Source organism: Castor canadensis, chromosome 4, assembly GCF_047511655.1.
Source record: "Castor canadensis chromosome 4, mCasCan1.hap1v2, whole genome shotgun sequence".
Classification (NCBI taxonomy): domain Eukaryota; kingdom Metazoa; phylum Chordata; class Mammalia; order Rodentia; family Castoridae; genus Castor; species Castor canadensis.
The window spans coordinates 30,893,750-30,911,965 of NC_133389.1; the positions used below are offsets into that span (position 1 = coordinate 30,893,750).

General features: G+C 41.1%; 1 protein-coding gene across 5 annotated transcripts in view; it reads right to left on the reverse strand.

Moving 5' to 3' along the window:
- The window catches only part of Setbp1 (SET binding protein 1), a 361,289-nt gene that overhangs the window by 174,937 nt on the left and 168,136 nt on the right, over positions 1-18,216 (reverse strand). For all 5 annotated transcript variants that reach the window (XM_074069901.1, XM_074069903.1, XM_074069905.1 and 2 more), the window contains exon 3: positions 8,720-8,773. In XM_074069901.1, the coding sequence (XP_073926002.1) occupies positions 8,720-8,773 (54 nt within the window). The remainder of the gene's footprint in view (positions 1-8,719; positions 8,774-18,216) is intronic.

The following is an 18,216-nucleotide window of genomic DNA, read 5'->3' on the forward strand; positions in this document are numbered from 1 at the left end:
AAGCTGGAAAGGTAACTCTTCTTCATGAGGCAGGTTTGGGACTACCCTGTTGAAGGAATTAGGAAGCCCTAATGTGAGTTTGCATTTATTTCATGACAAAATACAGAGCAAAAGTCATGAGATATGTCACAAAAAATCAAATCTCAGGGCCTCTAATAAGCAGAATTAGAGAAATTTTAAGAAGTTTATATTTAGGCCCATATCAAAAGATTGAAGAGAAAAACAAGAATAGAAAAACTGGAAACTAAAAGACAGTAGAAGGAGTCAAAGAACAATTAAATCTTTAGAATCTCAAGGGATCACAGAAAATCATCTAATCCTACATCCTTGTTGATATGGTTTTACATTTTTATTTTTATTTTGAGGAGAAGAAAGCCAGAGTTGAAAGAGGGGGCCATTCATAATTTATCCCCACTGGTTGGCCTTACTTTGTTTCTATTTCTAATCTGAAAAGTTGAGTATAAATCAGGCTTTGAAAGTCTATATCACATTTGAATGCACTACCGGAGATAACATGTATTCCTTTGGTAAAGTGCAAAAATATCTCTGCATCTGAATTACCTCTTCCTTTCTCAACATCCACCTGCCATTTATCAATTTTTCTGTGTCTAAACTTCAGCCCATTACATTTGTTTCAAGTTGGGTCTGCCTGCACATGGCCCTCAGTTGGTCACAGTATCTTGGGAGTCAGAAACAAAATATTCACTGAAGTCTAAAGAGATTTAGCATCCCAAGAGAACTTGTTAAGGCTTCCAGATATTCCACTGAAATGCCAGGCTCTCTGGGAACACCTGGAGAACTCTCTTCAAGACTAAGTATCAATGCTGCTTTTTAAAAATCTGCCCAAAACACTGTCAACGCAGGCACTGGAAAAAGTATATGACTATCGTACAAAACTGTTAATTTCATGTAGGAAAAGGAGTAGTGTTAGTTGGGTTTTTAGGTCAAGGTGTGTGTATGTGTATAAGAAAATATTTTTTCTTGAAAACACTGTTGTCATTACAGACACCCATGTCTGCTAAGAAAAATTATTAACTTTGTTGTCTTATGAATTACAGAAAGAGACCTATGTTTTGTCTAGGTATCTTCAAGGTAGCAAAAAAGACACCCTTACAGGTGGAGCTATTTTTTTTAGCATGACAACATTATTCACAATAAGAATATTCACAAACAGACTCAAAGAACAGAAAGATAGATTCCAAATCCTCCCCTTTTATTAAAACTAGAAAACCTTAACACTGGATAATTAGAACAGAGTTTCTCAAATGATTTTTCATAGAGGACCATATTTCTCCCCCCAAACTCCTATTTTTGTATGGATACTTTGATTAATTGCTAAAAAAGATAAATTAGTTGGAAAATTGTCATCAATGTTTGGATATCATGGAAGTTGCTGTATCAGTTTGTAAGCTTTTCTGTTGTTAGATGTATCTCATACTGGATCAATGGCAGATACTCTCGATGGGGCACCCTGGTTTGCAGCCCATACTGTGTATAGTAGTGAACCAGAGAACAAAAGTACATGGCACCACTGATACAAGACCAGCTAGCTAAAAGGCCTCAAGAATAAAGGCATGCGGTTACTAAGCAACAGCCTGAGCTAGAAGGTCTTCAGGGATGAGATACACTAGCCACTTACATGCATGCTTTCTGTGGGGAGTGTCATCAAGCTGGATCTTTTTGGATACTGTTAGACCCAGAAGGATGTTGAAACAGCAAGCAGAAAAGACCATCAACCCAAACAACATCACTGTCTAGTTTACAATAGCAGAGGTTGCACATAGGCATGGGTTTTGCTGGAGTCCTCTGCCTAGAAAGAGGAGGAGTAAGACATCAGATAACAGGATTGCTGTGAGCCTTGGATTTCAGGAGGTAAAGGGAGCTCAAGGAATATTCCTGACACAGGAATCACTATCTGAATGGGAGACATTTCACCCCCTCTCCTCTTCCAGACTTTCTTTTTGTTGTAGTCTTTATCCAGAAAATGAGGAACCTGACTTAGACCCTGGGGAGCTTCTGACAAAAACAACAGTTAGACCCCATCAAAAGCAATTCAAACCAAACTCCTGGGTTTTGGTCTGGACTCCTGTATTTTTCACAAACATCCCTGAAAATTCCCATTTGCAGGTGAGGTAGCTCCTTCAAGAGCTCTACCACTTGAGTTATACCTCCAGCCATGTTTGCTTCAGTTATTTCTCAGATGGGGTCTCACTAATTTTTTTGCCAGGCAAATCTCTCAGACTATGATCCTCCTAATTTCTGCCTCACAAGAAGCTGGGATTATAGGCATGCACCACCACTGCAACCCTATCTTAATCTTTCTAACTGTTGCTACTAAACTTGGAGACAATTGGTGTGCATTCAGAGGTAAATCAGATAATGGTGATTCTGTGCTGAAAAACATGATCAACCATAGTAGAACAAACAACCTGGGAACTCAGGGATTTCGTGTTAAAAGGAAGAGCTTTCAGAAGACTGTAACTCTTCAACTTGATCTGCCATTCCTGTGTTGTAATAATATCCACGTGTAACAGGCAAACACACAAAACACTACCATTGGAAGTTGGCTACTGCCATGGCCCCTGCTCTGCTCTACTCCTCTATTTCAAGATGATCACAGCTAAGGTCTCTCTCTACTCAGAAATTCTCTACAAAAAAATAGCTTCTCTTACAGAAGTCTGGGGTTTTGCAATAAAAACTTCTGGGTTAGGACTCATGGTGCCCAGGACTTGTTGCAGATGGCTGTGTTCCGTAGTGATCTCTGAGTAGGATGGATAATTTGGGGAAGACAGAGCCCTCTACCTTTGCACAGTGAGCTTAACCATTCCTAACACAGGAGTGAACACTGCTCTCCTCTGGTCCCTCGTTTTGGTTAACAGCATTCCCATTTTCCCAGCCTGCTCAGCAATTGCTGGGTCCGCTGGTTCTGCCTCCAAAATTTCAAATTTCTCCCTTCAGGCACATCTAGATTTTTGTTCCAAATCCAGTTCCACTCTTTACAACTTCTCCTGTGGACCAATGGCAAAGGTTTTTTGCTGGGTCAACCTTTGATTTCATCACATTTTCTACAATGGAGTAGTCTTTCTTCAGCACAGTTCTTGCTCTTGTCTGCCTCCAACCCCTGACAACTCTCACTGTCTTCAGATGAATGTTGAAGTCCAAATACTGGGTCCTGATTCAAAGAAACTGACTAAAATATCATGGGTTGAGATGATCAGAAAAATCTATGCATGGACTGGGCATTAGAAAATACTAAGGAATTGCTGTTAATTCTGATAGTGGTAATAATAGCTTGCAATGTTTTTGTTTCTTTTAAAAACCTTACTGGTTTGAGAGGCTTTTGAAATATTTATAGGGAAAATAACATGGTGACTGGGATTGGTGTGATAATATCCCCCAAATTAAAATTAAATATCAAAGCGAACAGGAATATAGCTGAAATAAGATTGGTAAAAGGGTGTTGATTATTGAAGCTGGTCAGTGGTATGCTGGAGTGGGTTTATATCAGTTCTGGAGAACTGCTGATGACTTGAAAACAGTTTGTGAAGCCAGTGTTGTGGTGGGGATGTGTATGCCACAGAAATCAACAAATGCTATCAAGCAATGCTTTTTTCGCAGAATGCTATTGACATTGGGTAGTACATATACAGATCTATTATACATTTACGCCTACTTTTGTGTAAGTTTAAAAACTTCAATCATTACTTTTTTAAAATTCCAAGTATTTTTCCAGACCTCTAAGACCTAAAATTTGGCCCCACCCTAATTTCCAAGTAAGTTCTTATCATAGTCCCTTTGAGGCAGGCAGAGAAATCAAACTACCTCCAACTCTCCATAATATACCCCAAACATTGCCACCCTTGTTTTGGCCTTCATCCAGGCTTCTTCTGCCTGCAATAAGTTCACCACCTCACTTCCTTCTCACCTACCTTGGCCTAGGCACATGGCAACTCTGCCTGGAAGATTTCCATGCTTGCTTCGTATACATACAATTTCAACTTCATATGAATTTTTATGAGTTTAACCTGTGCACTTCTCTAATGGGAGAAATAATTGAGTTCACTGTGTGTGTCAGGCATCCTACAACGTTGCCTATATTGTGTCACTTAATCCTCATAGCAATCAGTGAGCTGCGCAACTTTCTGTTTCGTTTTGCTTTGCTTAATAAGGAAAACGAGGGTCAGCTAACTTTCCCAGGGCTACAAACTTGATATTGGTGGTAGAACGTTACAGAACTGTCAACACCCAGAGAAGGGTTTCTGCACAGCAGGAAGCCCCCACAAAGGTCTTGCATGGATCCCTGTCAAAGGAAATGCCAACCAAGTGAACTTTTCACACTGTGCCAGTGTGACTGTTCTAGTCACACTCTTTTCAACTTTCACTACAGTGTGCCCTTGACGATAGTAACAAATAACATTTTAGAAACTTCTTGAAAATGGCTACCCCTCATAGGCAGCTCTTACATTTGCCCCACCCTTGAAGAACTATTCTATTTTTCCTAAAGGAAGGACCTCTGCTCTGAGATTCTGAAGAGCGTAAGTAGATCCTTTCCTCTGTGTTGGTGATGCTTCTCTCTGAGGTCACTTTTCCAGCACTGTGGCTGAGTCTGGAGAACTTACATCTAATCTGGTCCCCGAGCTACAGTTATTTCTTTACCACATCCTCACCAGGGCCCTTATCAGTGTGTGTACAAGCTTGTGGGCACCTTACTACAAAGTTTAAGCAACCTTTACATCTCTGTAGTAACTAGGAAATAAAGAGAAATAAATGCCAAGAAGCCTTGATTGCTGTTTGTGTTCTAGATGAGGGGATCTGGTGTTAACATCTGCCTTGGATTGCTCCTGGATATCTCAGCTTGCAAAAGGGATGGAACGTCTGATAAGAAGAGGTTGGTAAATATGGGAATGCTAGCAATTAGTGAAGAAGAGTTGATTGCTAGATGAATTTATAGTAACATACAAAGCATGAAAACAAAAAAAAAGAAAGTAAAAATAACAGTATATAAAAATGATGCCAATTTAAAAAATTAAACAGATATACGTATCTAAGTAGAACAGAGAAGACTATATCCCAAAATGACATCATCTACGTTTCTGGGGTGGAATAACAGGATATTTGTTTTGATATTTTTTCTGTGCATTCCACGTCACACTTCTATAGTGAAAATGTATAGCTTTTGTATTAGGAGAAAAGGAAAAAAATTTAAAAGTGGAGAGAAAAGCAAACGATTATTGAACTTTTGCTAAGGAGATTATGTGCCAGATCTTATTTCTCTTAGGCTGGAGATCAATGGTCCCAGACCTCACTTCCAGTCATCCAAAGACTAGGAAGGAGGGGCCTCAAGTGTGTCTGTTGCTTCAAAAAGTAAGCACAAGATGTTAGGAGATAAAAGGAGATGTGTTTTGGGGGAAACCAAAGCAGAGAGAAGAGTTAGGGTGGTTTAGGTGTGAATTTCAGAAGCTTTTACATCTGTGTTTTGAAAACTCATTGAGAATATGACCCACCCACCAGCCCCAGGCCTCACTCTAGAAGACAGTTCTACCTAGCGGCCCAGAGTCTAAGTTTAACACCTCTGGGAAGACCACCGACCACTAATGTATATAGTAGCTTGGAAACCAAAAGCTCTCAGCTTCTGCCTACAAAGTCACATGCTTATTTTCAGGACTGAGATCAGTGTCCTTGGAAATGAGTAACAATGGGAAAAAGGCAAGTGTTAACTTCTTTAGCTTTCTCTGCTCTACCTGGATGCAGGAAGGACAAAGATAGACATTTAGAACAGCCCAACCTAACACAGTTGCTAGTCTCCACATGGTCAAAGTCATCAAAGTTCAGTCAGGAAATCATGACTATTCTTGTCAAGAGGTTGCAGCAGGAGCAGGCATTAAGGAAAAAACAAAACCCCTACATCTTCAAATGGTAAGTGTAAACCATGTGAAAAGCAGAGAGGCTGAATGCAGTTATCCCAGGAAGGGTCCCTCCTGGGTCCCTCCTGAGTCAGTGACAATTTCTGGAAGGGAACGCACTCATGAATTATTGCAGGCTTCATGATGCATGGGGCTCAGTTTCATCTGAGTCAAAACAAGAAGGGGAAAAACAACAGAAGCCAACAATTTGGTGCAGTGGGGTAAGAGGTGGCAGCCCCGAGCACATGGGCAGCTTCCTGCCCCTATTGGAAAAAGCACCTGAAGACTGCTGGTAACCTGCAACACATCCTGGACTTTCTGACTGAGGAATGACAGTGGAGTTTTAACTTTGACCGGGCATTGCAAGATGGCCACAAGATTCCCAGGACCTCCTGGTCTCAGAAACAGGCATCCTGAGGAATGAAAGTGTATGTTGGTTGATGTTTCCAGCCTTTTATTTTTGGGGGAGGAGAGGGCAGCAGGGGTATGTCACACAAATAGAACAATGTGGAAGAGTGAACAGAAGCAGGGAGTGAACAATTTGCATTGGGTGATGGATTGGGAGTATGGAAATGGTCTTTCCAGGATCCTGCCTACAAAGTGATGAACAAGCCTCAAATGTACCACTTTCCTTTCATGTGCTAGCTCATTTTAAATCTAACATTTAAGCAGTGAAGATGGGATGAACATGATGGAAGTACTTCATACACATTTCTGAAAATAGAATAATGAAACCCATTCAAAACTGTTCAAAAGTGCTGGGTATGGTAGCTCAAGCCTGTAATCCTAGCTACTTGGAAGAATTTCAGTTCAAAGTCAGACCAGGGAAAAGAATTCAGGAGACTCCATCTCAACCAATGGCTAGGTGTGGTGGTACCTGCCTGTCATCCTAGCTACATGGGAAAGCACAAACAGAAGGATCATGACCCAGGCTGGCCTGGGCATAAAAGTGAGACACTATCTCAAAAATAACCAATACAAAAAGGGCCAGTTCAAATATTAGAGTGCCTGTTTATCAAGTGCAAGACCCTGGGTTCAATCCCCCAGTGCCGTAAAAGAAAAAATTGTTCAAAAAAGGGGGGATGAGAAGAAAGCAATTGGGGTGAATATTATGAGAGAATATTATATACATGTATGGAAATATCACAATGAAATCCCTTGTGCAATTAATGTGCGCTAATAAAAAGAGAAAAAAATCTTAACAATGTATTGATATAAACAAGGAGAGACTATTATCACCTCAAAAAGAAGCTACACACAAACCATACCCATACACACCCACACATTCATACTCTCACACTCAGGCACACTGACACAAAACACACACACATATTCTCTCATATACACATTCACACACACACTCCCACACACACCCTTTCCATAAACTTGGCCTCCATTGTTCATTTTCAAGCAGCAAAATGGCATCATAGAAAGTCTTTTAACAATAAATATTTAGATAAATAAATATCTTTAGGTGACTGTCACTGTGTGGAAGTGAGCTGTGGAGGTGAGCAGAATGCTGAAAATTGTTGATATTCTTTTTCTTTTGGTTTTCATTCCCTCAGATCCACTGATAGCTTGAGTGAATGTGTGAATGGATACTTAATTACTTATCAGTTTTCAGTGATTGCCAAGAAAGGTTTGCTGGTTATCTTTTTCTAAAACCTTATTGCATCCTAACAAAAGGATCAATAAGCTGTGATGGAAACTCTCCGAACTGGTAGACAGAGCTGCTTTTGACTCTTACTAATTGCCCTTGGTTCTGTCAATTCTTCTTCTTTAGACTCTCACTGTACAACTTCTATCCTTGTTCCCACTTTCTGTGTGATGTGAGGGACTACTTGACATCAGGACTTGGGACCTCAGCTTCCCCAGTGCCCAAAGTGTAAGTGGAGGGAGTCAAAAGTGGGCTCTGGGATGCAAGACATGTTTAAAGAAGAAAACATTCCAAATATAAAGAACACCTGCTATTAGAAAATTGCCTGATCTACCCCAGCGCTTCACTGCCATTGATTGCAATGCATTTTTCCACAAAGGAAGAGCACTATGAGCTTGTAAAGCAGGCACTGAGCACCACAGCCATCACTCCTGGACTGACCTTTCCTTGAACACATGCTCTGTCCACACTGGGGTCTATGGGAGGAGACCAAAGTACCTCTGAGTCTGGTATGTATATGTGTTGTACACATGTGTGTATGTACATGTATGTGTAGTAACTCTCCTTCCAGAGGGAGTCACCAGCCAAGAAGGTCTCCTAAAGGCCTTGCCTGTACCCAATCATAGTTTGCCCATAAGGACCTTCAAAGAGCACTATGACCAGAGATGCCCATTTCTTAAGCAAGATGAGCAAAACTAAACTATCCGTCCCTTTATGAGTCTGAGATTCACCTATAGTCGATGACTACAAGGTATTTATTTGCACATGATGATTACAGAAACATGAATATCAGATCCAATAAATAAATAAATAAACAGGGGAGAACCCAAGCTCCATCCCACCTTCCTTTAGTTCACCCCTTTTCTAAGCTGGCTAACCTATCACCCAGTATCCCAAGCATCTTGAACTAGGCATTCTGTTTATTCTAAAACATCAAGAGAGGAAGAACAGAAAGCAGCTGTTTCATCCAGAGTGGGGCCAAGAGGGGCTAGGGAGTGAGCAAGTTACCAGATCACTCTCAGTTTTGGCTTTTGGTGTCAGATACCCTGTAGATCCAAGGTGAAAAGAGTTTTTTCCTCATGCCAAGTTCATTTGCTCATGACTAAATTATAGAACATTTCACTCTTCCAAACTTCATGAAAGCATGAGGGGAACTCACCTGTGGCTGAAATCCTTTGAAGTCACTGGTTGCAAGATCACTGGCTGCAAGAAGCTGGAAAAGAACAAAGGAGCTTTCCTTAGTGATTTTTCTCAAAGTTTGCTTACGCATCCCAAAGACAACCAACTTGTCATGAACTCATCACAGCTGGGTTAGGAGTTCAAGAGGCACAATCACAAAAGGCAAGTGTGGTATTTCTGGGTTTCCCACTGCATGTCCACTGCATCTCTGCCCTCATACTCTGCCTCGTTACCCTCTCCTGCCTTTCTTCTCTACTCTTAATACATCTTTAAAGGGTCTTAAATTAGGGATCAGAGTATGGGTGGACTTCAGGAGATCCACTGAATCCATGAAATTGTCAGTATGATTGTAAATATGAGTCTACAGATGTATACATCCTTAGGGAGAGAGTCCCTGGCTTTCTTCTCCTATCAAATCATCTGTGATACAACAGGTTAAGAATTACTATTTCAGGGACTGGAGGCATGGCTCAAGTGGTAAACTTTGCTTTGCAAGTTCAAAGCACTGAGTTCAAACACCAGTACCAAAAAACAAAAAAGAAAAAAATTACTATTTCATAGATAGTTAAAGACCCAGCTCCTCTAGGAGGGTTCTTCCTTATTTTCTCTCTCTCTTTTTTTAAAGTCAAACCAGTAAAAAAAAAACATCCTTTTCTCTTCCCACTTATATATGACTCAGTTTCTCTCTATCATGTATACTGTTTAGGCATTTGTAGCTCCAAACAATCATATATATTAGAATGTAAGAAGAAGATTAAGGTATTAATTATTTTTGCATCTTTCCCAGGTCTCAGGGTTTGGCACTAGAAAACACTCAATGGAAACATAGAGTTAATGAATGATATAATCACATTTTTATTGTTGGCTTTTAAAATGCTAGGAAAAGATGGGATGAAGAGGAAAAGGGAAGATACTTATTTTGATTCAAGGAGTGTGACAACTAGCTTTGTTAGGCCTGGAGAGCATTTGTGAAAAAGAAGGAAAGATCTCTTTAACAATATTTTGCTTGGTTCAAGAAAGAGAAGTCCTGCTGGGCTCCAGTGCCTACAGCCTGGGGAAAAGCTCAACAAGACTTTTCTGTCTGCCTGAATGGCTCTGCTAAAAATGATACCCAAGTGGTGTTAGAGCTGGGGCAGAGCTTTCTCTCCTCCCCAGTCTTTCTCTGCGGTAGATTCCCCATTCTTGCAAAGAGTCAGTTCAGCACCTCTGCCTGTGATAAAACAACCATTAGGCATCCTGCCCAGGCACTAAGGGCCAAACCTAACTGTAAGACTCAGTCCCTGCCTTCAAGGACCCTTCAGTGTGGTAAGGGATCAGACAATGCACAGAAACAGTGTAGTGGAGTCTAAGTGTCAAATTTTGAAGATAAGGCAAGGGAGCTCAGGGAAGGGTTGCTGAAATGAGATTGAATTTGAACCTGAGCCTTAAAAATAAAAGGATGTCAGGGCGAGAAGCTTCATGTGGGAGCAGTTAAAAGAACAAAGGCAGGGAGGGATGTGATCCCAACAAATCTCCGTTTCAATCTATCTGATGCCAGTCATAGCCTCCTTCAGGACAATGGAAGGGAGTTATGAAACACTGAAGATCGCCTGGGTCACCACACATTGGTTACTGCTCTAAGTTATTTTTTATTTGTAATCCACACAAACAACTGCCTCTTGAGACAGAAAATACCTCCATTTTATTGATGGGAAAACAGAGACTTACACAATGAAGTAACATTTTCCAGGCACCACTAGCAGTACGCGTATTTTGGATTCAAATCCCGAACTACACTTTCCCAAAGCTCAGGCTTTTTCTTCTATAATAAGATGCCTCTGAATTATAGCACATTGGAGACTATTTGTTGAGAAGCTGTGGCACAGTAAAAAAGGCTGAGTGCCAGAATATTAGTCAAATGAGTCACAGGCAGAAACATGATGCTTTTGTCCTGATGAATGACCCTTCACTAACCCTTCCTCTCAGACACTCTTATTTAATTGGTAATGGCCATCTACTCTTCTGAATTTAGAAATTTAACCTAAGCCTCTAACTTGAGCTGGGGACAGGAAGAGGATAGACAGAATGGCTGGTGTGAGGTAAGGGCATGGGAGTGACCTTTGCAAGGACACAGACAACAACATGTGCTAGCAGATAGGAATCAGAGCCCACATACTCTAGGCCTTGCAAGTACACCTAGCAGAGACCCTTCTTCCATCAGGTGGATGGAAGGCAAGAGACCAAAACATCCAGTTCCTTCTGGTCCTGAGATCTTGCCATTGCAAATAAATCACAAGTGTACTGAAAGCATCTTAAAATACGTGTGCTGTTTCCTTAGGTTAGTGGTTTGAAGACTGTGACCACATCCATTCATTTTGTGGGAAATAGAGAGATACAGCATCTTTTGTTATGATTTGCTGTGCCTCTATAGCTCTACTCCTCCCCAAACTTTAGATCCTCTTTTTCCTTCTCCTAAGAAGCCATGTTATTTCTTTTATTTTGTTCTTTTACCTCACAAGAACCATGACTAATGAGACTACGGTTTATACATTATCTTATGTAAATTCTGCATTTCTCAACATGTTGAGAAGTGTCTGGACATACAATTAGTCACTAAATAACCTGTTGGTCAAATGACTTAAAAGGAAAGTGGAGAAGATTGTCAACCCTGAGGTGAGAAAGAGAATGACTCAACTGCTGAGTGTGGAGAACAGAAGTGTGAGAGGCAGCTGAAGACATCCTTCAAGCTGACAAAAGGAAATGGCACTCAGCACCTAGTGCATTTCCTGCGTGAAGGAGCCACTCAAATATTTGAATGAATCAATCAAATCCTAGGATGGCAGAAAGCTCTTCTCTACTACTACTGGATTTATGAGAGAATACTGGCTTGTACTTCAGTGTAGAAGTCAGAGGTTAAATTTAAGGAAGAGCGGTATGAAATGAAAGAGCCTGAACAGTGAATGAATCCACCACCAGTAAGAGAGAGAGGAGTCTCTCCTTTTTGTGGATGAAACAGTAACAGGTAAAAATGGGCCCAGCACAATTCAGATGTGTTAGGGTATCAGCTACTGAGTGGGAGGATGCAGACAAGTGATGATAGGGATATAAACAAGTAACTTCTAAAATTTCGGAATTCCTTTTCCTTGGAGATTTAGAATAATTCACTCACAATCTAGTGTGCATTAAAGGTATTATCTGACCTGGAAACAGCCAAAGGCAAGTCTTGTGTCCTCCCCTCTAATTGGGTCTTGAAAGAAACATGTGCAGAAAACTGTCTTTCCTCACTATCACACCTTGGCTCCATGCCTGCCAGGCCCCCAATCATGCTGCAACCAAAGTCGGGAGTTCTTGGGCAGAACACAGCTTCCCCACTGTGAACACTCCCTAAAGTGGACGCACAGTCTATATCCAGGACAGTAGAAAGGGCTGACCTCGGGCATGCAAGTGTTCTGGTTAGGTTCCACTTAAAAGTACAGGACCAGAAAGCTCTCATGTATTTTTCAATCACAGATCACCTAAATCTGGACCCTCAAAAGGGTGCCAGTCTTACAATGTCAGGGCCTGAAACAGTCAACTGACAAAGGATCCTGAGACATGAGATGAGGATTTCATCCTGGCCCCAGTGGGGAAGTGGAATAAGGAAATGCAGTATACCCAAAGGGCCCTCTCCCTCCCTTCAACTGATTGGTTCTGGTTTTCCTTGTTTCTTGAATGCAATTTAATTTGAGAGTAAATATTCTACCACTAAAACAAATCTTTTAAACTTATTTTTCAGAAAAAGAAGCTGGTAAGTGACATTTTCAAGATCACATTGCTAGTTCACAGCCCCTCTTCAGAAGCGTCTATTAGTGATGATCTCTTGTCCAATTGGACCCTGCCACTAGACAAGAACTGGGTGTTGACTTCTATCCTAAAGGTAGAATAAAAATGCTCAGGAATTTAGGGGAAACTGAGGCATGGACAAGAAAAAGATAAGTATGTCTTTCCCCAAAGCCATTATCTTAAAAAGAAAAGATCCAGAACCTTCCCCACTGTTTGCTCCCTCTGGCATCCTATTCTCATTTAGTCCACTGGGAAACAGTTCACTGCCCATGGCAGCCTCGCTGTGTGGGGAGGAATCTAAGACCAGCAGGTAAAGACAGGGAGGAAAATGAAATCCCCCTGGCTCTAGGGACTTCAATCAGGCTGAAGGTAATGAAAAGGACCCTGCCTTTTCTCAGGATAACTAAATGTCTGCACCACCCCCAGTTAGAGGGCTGAGCAGGTGTGGGAGAGAAGGGCAGACAGAATTACATTTAAAAGGCAAAAGAAGGAGAAAATACTTTCATCTTCCTGGTGAAGCAGGGCAATGTTCCTGGGGCCCTGCTCAGACCAATCTCATTCATGACACGTCTTGCTGCTCTCTGGAACAGTCCACATTCAAATATTAGGATGATGGCCCTGCCTTCCATTTTTGAAGAACTATGATTTCTCTCAGCACAAATTCAGGTTCTTTTCTTTTTCTTCTTCTTCTTTCTGGTCTCTCCATGCTGAAAGAAGGGTTGGAGGAAGACGAAGGGAGCTGTCTGCCAGGCATTAACAGGGTGAGAAGAGAAATCCCTTCAGCTTCCCAAGCAGAGATCTTCTATTTTCTTGCTCAACCACTCTTCTCTCTGAATGGGATTCTCGCTTTGCTTCCCTCACCAAAAATCACCCTCAGTACTTTAGGCAGTAACCCCTTGTGGCCATTTTGGGACTTGGACTGTTTCTACAAACTGCTGCCTTTCTACATGAGCACTCCATAGTTTCTAAAGCTTTCCCCAGAGGAAGGGTGTTAAACCACTTTCTTCCTCCATCCTCCTGCCCTAAGGGCATCATTCCTCTCTGCTGGCCCATTATTAAAAGTACACAAAATACTAGCTTACAATAGGGTCTAATATATCCTCAACCACCCTCTAGCTGATGCACAACTCTTGTGTCTAGGAGGGAGTGGGTTACAGTCACAAAAAGGGGGGAAAGATGTTAGTCATGCTGGACATCTGCCTCACAGACATGCAGTTGGACAAACTAAGGCCTGGTGACCCTGGGACCCTCCAGATCATTTGCTTTCCCCAAATATTTCTATCATTATGGCTAAAGATGTTGGCATGTGAAATGGATGGATGGATAGGTGGGTGGATGGATGAATGGACAGATGGATGGATGAATAGGTATGTAGATAAGGAGATGGGTAGGTAGATAGTAAAGGAACATAGCAAAGATGACTCTAGGGAAAACAAGTGATCCGTGTACAAATTTGTATTGAAAGACACCATCCTTTCATTTAATAAGCCTTCTATTTCACCACTTTACTTTTCAATCTCATCCTTTCTCTTTCCCATTTTATGGGAATTGGTAGATAGTTTTCTCACCATTTTCTGATGTGTCACTTGCTTGTCACTTTGGCTATAAGACGGAAGTCAAATCACATCCTACTCCAATCCTTCAACCCACAAAAAAAGGGCAAGCAGCCTACGTGGAAGGTGATGTCCCAACAAGCTGAGACAAACATCCAATTGAATGTGTGTATGAGGGTGCTATAAATGAACCAGTCCCAATCTTTCCCTCGAGAAGGGAAACTGAGCCCCAGAAAGATTAAATGATACGCCCAATGGAAAATCAGGAGAGACAACCACATGTACATAACCAAAATAAAATTTTAGCTGCCCACACAGCTGGAGATTTGGGGACTCTGAAAGGGACAGGAAGAATTGCAAGTACTTCTGAGATCAACAGAGAAGGAAAGAAGTCCAAGCAATAGCCTCTGGAGTAACCAACCATGTTGGAGTGTACAGCTTCACAGGGACCTCAGGAGGAAATAGACATTGAAATAAGGGAGATGAAATGGAACCAGCAAATTGCTACTCTTCACAGAGATGATAAATGTAACACTGCCACGCAAAAAAGCATCAGACATGTAGGGAAAAAACTGTGTCCTTGCCCTGGTTCTGCCACAATTCACTATGGTATCTGTTAAAGGGTCCTTTAATACATCCAGGTCTCATTTTACTGTCTATTGAATGAATTCTGTGTTCCATCTGACTCCATCCTTCTAGCACCCCAAACTGTCCCTTTCATGTTAGGGATGGAAGAGATGAAAGGAACACTATCGAGTCTCCTCTCTCCTCTTCCTTCCAAAAATTTTTTCTGAAAACAGAGCTTGTCTACACCTCTGAAATTAGAGGGGAGGGCTGGGAGATAGTTTTGTACTATTGTTTCATTACTGGTTTACAAATAGGAATTTGTACAGATGGTGACTCAGACTGCTACATGAGTTCACCATCCCAGTGAAGCTGAATCAAATCCACATCTGAACTAAAGGTAAACAACTTTCCAATTCAAAAGGTATTAGTTTTAACTGCCAAGACATTTGGAGTACATGCAGAGGCCAAGGGGCTGACTTACCACCAACCTAAGAAGCCAGTTACGCACTTAAAGCTACCATTCTAGCTTGGCTATGTTGTTTTGCTAAATCCCCTTGGCCTCATGGAATTTCAAAGGTTAAACCTGAAACCACTGACACCTCAAGTCTTAATTTCAGGCTCCCTTCCAAAAGAACAGTAAGGATGACTCATAACAACTTTGTATATAACTCCAAGCAGGCCTAGTCTTGATTACTTATATTGCTTATATTTATCTTTTATTATTTTTTTAAATGAAGGGGTTCTAATATTTATAGGTGAGCTCTGTAACAAATTTCCCTAGAGATACAGCCAAGAGCTTTTATACTTTTTAAAGATTCCATGTGCAACCTTGCATATGTAACCCATACTCTTAGAGTAAGGAGTGTATATATTTGATTGCTGTTCAAGTCACAGCTATTTTGTCTTCTAGGTGGGAATGTCTTTAAGCCTCTCACCTTGCTGATTACAGCTGAAACTCCTGAGAGCTAATGAAAGAAGAGAGTACTGAATGCCCTAATCTAGAACCCACTGACGTAAAGGGTCTTGTTTTATGTTACCTGAACCTGGTGAACACACAGAACCTTATCATGCCCTTTTTGAAGTTCTCAGTAGAATTCTTTTTAAATGAATTCCTGGAACCAAGAAAACTGGACTTTAGGGAGGGCATCATGGGTTGTATTGAGAGGGAAGTTTACACAGACAAACCTAGTATAAATTGGTGATGTGGATATTAATATCATTTATTAGGCACTTCAGTAAAAGCTGGCTGATGAAGATTAAGTAGTCTCTGAGGTTCATCACTCATAGATAGTAGAATGGCATTTCAGTCTGGCATGAAAAACTCATCCTTTTTGACAATATCATAATACTAATAATACTGAGCTTCTTATAGAATGTGTATAATTGGAGGCCTTATCAAGTTCTCCATGATGCTTTCCAACATTTTGAAATAAACCATGCAGAAGAAACCTACAGAGCAATGATTTTCCAACTGTGTCCCACAGAGTCTCGTATGCCATGGCAGGGTCTCAAGATTGTGAGATTGGAGTTCCAGGCCCCAATGTACTCCATCCAAGCAATATAACTTGTATTGGTATTTTGTATTGGATTTCCAGGTTAAGATCCATTTGATTTAAAGCTTTATAAAAATAAAACCTTGAAAACTCACATCTTAAGAGAAAAGGCCCCCTAAATAGGTCTAAGACATTTCCAGTCCTAACAGAATTTACCTGGGGAAAGAGAGTTAGCCAGCTCATGACTTTAAACATGTTCCTGTAGTTAGCTGTCTCTTTTGAGGGCAAACTGAGCATATATCTAGACCTCATTTTAAGAACACAGCCTTTAATTCTTGCCATGAGTTACTTGTCGAGAAAATACTTCCTCACCCTTCTGTAGTAATGCCTATTCTCCTCACCTGAAGTTCAGCAAGCTATACATTTAAGAAAGCACAACCTCTAGACCAGGAAAAGAAAGAGCTAAAGATATACTGCATCTCAGGAGCACAATGTAGGATGCAGAACTTTCCTTTGAATAAAATTAAGAAATCACACTGCAAGCATTTGTGGACTGTTTATGAAGTCTGTAAGCAGCCAATAAAGAAGGTTCTCCTCACTGAACACATGCTAAGCAAAGCTAGATGCTGGGGATATCCAGTCTGTCTCCCTCTTTTCATCAGTTACTGAATTTCTGCTTAGAACTGACCAAATGATATTTGGCTCCAAGACCAGTATCAAAGCTTTCTAGTTCACCCCCTTGTTAAATTCCAGGAAACTGATTTATACCCCTAGGCCCACTCAGCAGCAGAGAATAGAGAAGTCAGAAAGTACTGACTTCAGGGAGTATCTGAACACTGGAGTCCAAAGCTCTGCTCACTATAGCAATTTGGCAGAGAATCTGGGTCCCTTGGGCCAAATCTGTAGCAATTAATCACAATTACAGGTGGGTATCTGAAAAGGATAAAGCCAAGCTCTGCCCGGGGATAGCTGAACCCTGTAGCTGCAGGTAGTCACACTTTTATAAGCCTCAGGTAAAATGGAAGGATAGGAGATTCTGGAGGATCAGAAAGGAATTATAATATGAAAATATGATGTTTTAGGACCTACTTTTGCCTATTGTTGTCCCAGCTACATGCTTTCCTTCATCATTTCTCTTACATTCACATAATCAGTGCAACAGCCTATTATTTCATCAAGTGCATGGCTAAGCAAACTGGGGCTCAAACTGGTTAAATAAAATACCAAAGTTACACAGGCAAAAGGGGGAAGAAATAATATTAGAACACTGCTCTGAATCATAGCAATCCAGCCCTTTGCCCAAGCCATCCAGGACCCCTCAGGAATCCCTTCACGGAATGTTATTAGCACTCTCCCTCTTCTGCCTGGGAGGCAGCTATGGCCCCAGGGACATTGTTAATCTTGCTAGTCATGCTCCAGGTGACCACCACTCAGGTAGGTATCAGGCCTTCTATCAGCTGACCACCCCATCAGCTGTCTATCCTCACAGAATAGGCATCGAAGATAATATTGCTGCCCTCTTGCTCTCAAATTTTTCTGAACTCAAGCTGACTTTGTCCAAAGGAAATGCATTCCGGAATCTGGTTGATCAAAGAATCACTGCTATGAACATGGGTAATTGTCATGTGTCTTCTCTCCCTACCAAGGTCACTCTCCTTTCCGCACTCCTTCTTCCTTCTTTCTTTCCCTCCCTTATTCCCTCCCTCCCTCCCAGAAAATAAGGTTAGGCCAATTTCCAGGCACCATTACTGATGCTGGAAATTCCTATAAACTATCAGATGTTCTCAGGGATCAGTTCATGGCATTAAATTGTCATAAACCTAATAAAATAGTATTATAGTTATAACATTTTACAAATGAGAAAATAGAAACTTAGCAACATTTAATCACTTATTTAAAGTCAGTTGTAGTTGACAGCTCTACAGAACACACTCAGTTCTGTTTGAAACTGACGCCTATGATCATCTATAAACACCACAAGCATGTGCCATTTCCAGCACTAAAGGTCTTCATCTTTTAGACACATGCGCTAAGTAACCTATAATGGGAGGAGGATAATTGCA